This window comes from Seriola lalandi, unplaced genomic scaffold (genome assembly GCF_002814215.2).
Source record: "Seriola lalandi dorsalis isolate HSWRI2012SDOR001 ecotype SW California unplaced genomic scaffold, Sedor1 jcf7180002054277, whole genome shotgun sequence".
Classification (NCBI taxonomy): domain Eukaryota; kingdom Metazoa; phylum Chordata; class Actinopteri; order Carangiformes; family Carangidae; genus Seriola; species Seriola lalandi.
Window position 1 is genome coordinate 773076 of NW_019524830.1, and position 6722 is coordinate 779797.

At 40.5% G+C, this 6722-nt stretch overlaps 1 protein-coding gene across 4 annotated transcripts in view; it reads right to left on the reverse strand.

Annotated features, from left to right (window-relative positions):
• Positions 1 to 3342: 3342 nt before the first annotated feature.
• tal1 (T-cell acute lymphocytic leukemia 1) overlaps positions 3343 to 6722 on the reverse strand; it is a 5708-nt gene continuing 2328 nt past the window's right edge. For 3 of the 4 annotated variants that reach the window (XM_023405499.2, XM_087173739.1, XM_087173741.1), the window contains exons 3-4: positions 6400 to 6518; positions 3343 to 5434 (exon numbers count right to left, since the gene is read on the reverse strand). In XM_023405499.2, coding sequence (XP_023261267.1) covers positions 4905 to 5434; positions 6400 to 6518 — 649 coding nt within the window. In that variant the 3' untranslated portion in view covers positions 3343 to 4904. The remainder of the gene's footprint in view (positions 5435 to 6399; positions 6519 to 6722) is intronic. The other variant, XM_087173740.1, reaches the window with a different exon arrangement.

The window sequence follows — 6722 nt, forward strand, 5'->3', positions numbered from 1 at the left end:
CCCAAAGGTCTCATTCACCACAGCTCCGTTTCTGTTGAAATTCCCAAATTTGCTTCAGTGACTGAATATGGTCTGTAAGGCAACACAGTACAGAAAGAGTGGCCAAGAACAAAGAGTGAAATCCTTGTTATGTTTCTTACTTCTTAGCAAAGATTGGAGGCTGTAGCGAAGGTCATTCAGACCCACAGGAACCATAGTAGACTGATGCGGGTTAGAAGAAGCTGATACAATAAAAAATAATGCCTTGTTGACATTACATACCCAGAATAACAGATTAGTGGCCTGAGCATCGAACAAGGAAGATAACCCTCTAAAGCTGAGAGAGATGAATGCACCATAAATTATGCTCTGGTGTACAATTGATTTCTATAAATGCTATATCTCATTAGACGCAAAAAAAGTCAAGACCTCTGACCCCATTAAAAATAATAACTCCTTTTCCTGTACAGAACACAAATGCATCTAAAGGACAAACTGCTTTTGACACTTTATTCCACTGGTTATACTAAGATATTTTTATGTTGTGATATATTTCTTAAATATAGGGTCTATAAAGGGAGACTGCATTACCTTGTTTTAGAAAGTTTATTAATTGCGCTGTGCTGTAATTATTACATTTGGGGAACAATTTGTCACTAAAAAACACAAAAGCATGTCTTTGTCTAACTTTGCCAGACATCTTCAGTAGTTGGAAAAGAAATATTTACCTAATATATTGTTGAGTTTTAAGCAAATTCCATGACTGATGACTGAATCAGAAAGTCAGAGTGATTAAATCTTCATTGCTAACTGATCTTTAAATTCATGACCAGAATTTTTTTGGGGTGCTTGGTGTTGGTATGTCAATAAGTTAGGAGATTGCACAAGAAGGTTGTTGCACTTCACTGAGCATTTTGTTATGATGCCTGTTCACTTATGTATCTATCAATATATATATTCAGCGCTGTGGCAGGGCACGCCTTTTGCATTTTCAATTTAATAATATCTGTCAAATTATTCTCCTGGCCTCTCACACATTGATTTAGTTTAATTACAATAAAGCAACAAATGACAATTTCATATTCATTTACAAATACACTATAGAGTTATTTCAATGTCTCCATGTCTCATTTATTTCAGTGAAAGACTTGCAGTTTTTCATTCAATCAACACAAGATATATTTCCTCTGTTTTCCTGAAGGAGAGAAATTGTTTTGAGTGTACACTCAACCAAGATTGTAGCCGGTGGCACACGAGAAGCAACACAATTATTATAATGTGAAATACTGTGACATAATAAACATTAGAGAATTATAATTTTAACATCATTAAAAACACGTATTTTTCTTCGTTCATGTCTTTTATGAAAGCATCATAAAAAAATAGGTGATACTTTTTTTTCCAAATCCAATATCTGGGATAAAGTCAAAATAAAATAAATTGACTATGATTGTAAATGTAATTAAATATAATATGTGAATTTTACAACAACAACAACAAAAAAAATGTAAAGCGCCATTTTGGAAAGAAATACATAGTGACTATAACAAGACTGGAAGATTTTTTTCAGCTGTGCAGTTTAAACTAAAGTTATCCCTCAGTTGCAATTGTGGGTGAATTTAAAGTTAACTTTAATTAAGGGCATATGTAATATTTTATGAATAACATTGAAAAAGAACACTGACACCTGTAAAAGAGGAAAGCCCAGAATGACATCTCCATCTACTGGTGAACAACATAAATTTACCTCAGATTTCCACTTTATTTATGCTGCAGTTGGTGGTGATGGTGTGTTTGTGTGTGTTTGTGTGTGTGTGTGTGTGTGTGTGTGTGTGTGTGTGTGTGTGTGTGTGTGTGTGTATGTTAAAATGTTGTTTTGCTTGTTTGTTTATAGGCCTATCTGTGGATATGTGTATATGCGTGTGTGTGTGTGTGTGTGTGTGTGTGTGTGTGTGTGTATGCATTATGTGTTTTCTACTACTCTGTGTGAAAATATAAATAACTACCTTGGCGGTGTGTGCAGTGTAATCTGCTCCCAGCAGGCTGGATTCCCACTGTGAGAAAGACAGTATATTGTTCCTGCAGCACCACAGATAACAACTCATTAGCATACTGAATCATTTGGCTGCAAGAGCCACTCTGCCACCCATCTGCACTGAGCTGATAAACACACACACACACACACACACACACACACACCAGCTCACACACACAAACACACACACACACACACACACACACACACACACACACACACACACACATACACACACAAACAGATCTATGCAGAGCACACACACACATAAACACACACACACACACACACACACACAAGCCTGCTCTCACACACACACAAACATGTACACAAACACACACACGCACACACACACACACACACACAGACAGACACAAGCCTCTTCTCATTCCCTCCCTTTCAATCCCTCCCTGTATCCCTCACTTTTCGTGAGTCTGTGTCTGTTTGAGAGTCAGGAACACTGGAGCAGGTAAATGTTTGGCAGGCATTAACCTAGAGAGGCCCTCAGAGGGGTCCCAGCGCAGCCAGAGCAGAGCACAGGAGAGGTCTCCAAACACCTGGATGTCTCTGATGCTTTCTGGAAGCAATTGTACTTTTTAGAAACGTCCAAGAGCTGATGTTGTTGTAGTAGTGGTACTGGTGGCAAAGTCTGCATGTGTAAACTTATGGAGTATGGGGAAGCAGACTTCAGAGAAAGTAGCATTAATGTGGCACAAAAAAAAGTCATATTAATGATTACAGGATGGCGAGCATAACTTTTCGATTGCGTAAGTGAATAACCTACAGGGGCGGTGGGAGTCTCGATCAGTATGGCGGTTTCACAGTGTGTACAGACACAACATTCTGCAAACGAGTGCAGCGGAGGCTGTCAAAACCACTTTCACAATGGCAGGATATCCTGCAGGTCACAGAGCCACGTTAACCTCCAAGGGAAGTTGTCACTTGTTGGTAGGAAGTGAGGATTCCAGCGTCTACTGGGGGAGTTTCATGAGGAGGTTGTGGTTTTAACTATACACTCTGTACAGATAGGGTGGGAAACAGTTGCATGGTATGCCATTATCTGCCACTAGGGATTAGTCAATTAGATTTGAAATGTGTGTGTGTGAAAGAGAGAATTTTTGTTTTATGTATGATGTAATGTTGCACAGAAGTACATGTTCAGTTTCTCGTAAGAGAATTGAATTGAATTGAATTGAATTGAATTGAATTGAATTGAATTGAATTGAATTGAATTAAATTGACCCACAACACAATGATCTGAATTAAATTTAATGGAGCTAAACTCAAATGAATTGAATTGAATCAATAAGACCCACAACATGCTTGCGTGAGATCAAATACAAGGCATTTCCTCCGTGTGTTTTATTCAGGGGTTTTGTATAAAATTCATCGATTTAACATTGGATATATTTATAGATACAACTATCTTACAACAAATATGTCATTACCAAACGTACAATGTCCCTTTACTGCAATTCATAAAATACCATAGTTACCAAAGGTACCAATAGAAGCTACTAAGTCCTGCTGAAAAAGCAGGGTAACCAACAACAGTGAGCAATACTTTACTGTCTTTGTCAGAAAACTGCTGGTGTTGTTATGATATTAACACTGTGTGGTGTATGTGTGTGTGTGTGTTGGCATGTATGCCTCTATGTGGCTGTGTGCACATATGTGAAATGCGGCAATGAAGGGATTTATTTGTGTACCTTACTAAACTACAACTGCATTACAGTTTAAAAAAAAAAAAATACACTGAAAGAGACATTCATATCAAAAGGACTCCATGGGTCAGCCCATGATTTCATATGACCCATATTTTGTACACTTAAAGAAACACGCTGCATGTCTTGTACCTCCACAGCAATTTCAAATAGATATATTGATTCCAGGCAGTGAAATTGTCAAACTGTCTGGTGCCATATTTGGTGTCATTTTCTCATCACCAAAGTGTAAAAGAATTAAATGGTACCACATTTGATGTACTAGGTTCAGTTGCTTGCTTTACATTATGAGTTTATCTCATTTCCTCTCATTTATCCTCATTTCCTGTCTACTAAAAGACCATTTTGCTAGTAAACCCATCGACAAACACACTACGGTACATCTTAAATCACATGACTTGAACTCGAGTCACTGTTCATTACATTGTGCAGTGGAAATATAATGCTATTTACAATACATACGTAACTGCATGGGTACAATTAGAGTCCAGTCCATTCATTTACGGCCTCCAACTGAGGCATACTTATTTTTGTGTCATTATTCTAACACATTCAATTTGTTGGCCATAAATCTCCAGGTTTATTTAATGACACTTTAGAACCATTTACCTGCCGCACTCTGCAAGCATGTTAGATCTATTCTGCCTGCACCATAATGTAATCAATATTATCATTAGTGAATTTCAATATTACACATCAAAAGTATCTGCTGAGTGTCTCGTTGATTCTTTTGTTTGGTTTTGTCTTGTTTTGTTATGTTTGCTTGTTCTTTTGTGTGTGTGTGTGTGTGTGTGTGTGTGTGTGTGTGTGTGTGTTTTTTTTTTTTTTTTTAGAATATCCAGTCTTTGGACTTTCAAAACACAGAAAGTTATAAGCCGCAGGTCAGTCAAAGACATGAGACATGCAGAATTTACAAGTCTTTTGTTGGATCTAATTCAATCAATCACCAATTGAACCAAGCTATTCATCAGGTGTAGTGTGGAGACAGGAATGTAAATCCTGATCCATTTTGGACACCACTATCTCACTACATGGCGCTTGATTCTCCTTTCTTACACTGACAACTCAAAGCTAACAGGTCCTGAGCATATCCATCTCTTACTTAGTCTCTCTCATTGTTCTCTTTCAGTCTCAGGTGTTGTGTCCGTGGTCTGTTGGCATCAGCATCATCGGCGACTGGAGCCATCCAACGGGCGTCCATTGCGCCTCAGATCCCTAGCAGCTAGATGCAGTGCGGTCCCACGAGAAGCTGTTAGAGTCCTTGGAGCTGGAGGTGAGTCCTGGTCCTCCATAAAGCTCTCAGGACTGCCTTCAGCATCGCCATCAGGCAGGCTTCCACAGCTGGAGCCTGGTGACATTGTCTCCAGAAGGTCGTCCCTGGCTAGGCCCACCACTGTGTCCTGATGTGGTCCACCCTGAGGGCCCCCGTCATGGGCCCCAACCCCAACCAGCAGCCCTGTTTCCCCATCAGTTGTGCTGCCAACATTCCTCCCTCCGTCCTGGTCCTCCAGGAGGTTGGAGAGGAAGCTGATGTACTTCATAGCAAGCCGAAGGATCTCATTCTTGCTTAGCTTCTTGTCCGGAGGGTGAGTGGGGATGAGTTTGCGAAGCTCCGCAAATGCCCCGTTTACGTTCTGTTGCCGCCAACGTTCACGACTATTAGTGAAGATACGGCGAACAATCTTTGGCTGGCCAGCTAGCAGAGGAACAGGGAGGGAAAGAGACAGAAATCGAGAGAGTAAGGACAGGAGGCATAGATAGAAGAAATAACACAAACAATATGAAATGCTGAACTGAAACAGATAATGCAGTCGGTAAAAGGGTAAAGCAATTCAAGCGCAAAAATAAGAATGTAAGAAGTAGCAACGGAAGAACAGATGCACATAGGTTTTGAGAAGGAATTTGCATGTAAGGAAAACAAAAAAAAAAGTTTAGTAATCCTAAAGAACTCAGCTCCAAAATTGTCCTCCGTACAACCATGGATTTTTAGATGACGGCACAGAAGCTAGAGAGCCTTGCAAAAATAAATACAATATCATGTGCCAAGTGGGATGCAGATGCAATACACAAGAAATGGTTGGTTTAGCATGCCAAACACCAGGAAAAGGGTGTTGGGGAGACCGTTCGCCCCCTCTTTCATATTCCATTTACTTTTTATTTACTGAGGAATGATAAAAAATGCCCCACTGCAGGTAGTAACATCCTCCCACCCCCAACAATGGTGTCTTCCAGGCTATTGTCGCCCTTGGAACACACCCAGTCTATCTTAATCCTTCAGCCCACTCTGCAGTAAAACCTTGGCATGGAGGCAGCAGCACCCCCATCCTCCACCCCTGCATATGGCAGTGAGTGGGCAGCGGTGGAAAGGATGTTTCAAATGAAATAAACCCCCAATCTGCCTGAAAAGAGTTTACTTTGCATGCGGGTAGATGTATTTGACATTGAGATTATCAGCATTCATTTACTCCATGAGTTATGATGCATTTATTCCTCTTGGTTTAAACACTTAGGGTAAGTGTTCTTTTTGCAAGGCATCTTCTGCAACACCCAGATTAGGTACAGTGTAGGTCCATGTCAGTGGATGAATGACAATGGAGATGAGGAGGGGACGTTTGGGGAACTATATTGGCAGAAGGAGGACACAGCAGAAGTGCGTCTTACCATACTTATAAAGATCTAAAATGCGCCTACCCTCGTCGAGTTCAACCTCATAAGGCGCCGGGCGGCGCTTTACCCTGTTGCTGGGGTACATGCTGTACTGCTCCGACTCCCCTCCGAGACTACACCAACAGAAAACACACAAAAGGTGCACAGGTGTATGAGAAAACATGAGATCCAGCATCATTTCATTTATTGCATATGCAGAACACCATCCACTCCTTGCACCAGGAGCACATACACACATACACACACACACACACACACACACACACACACACACAAACACACACACACACACACACACACACACACACACACATATA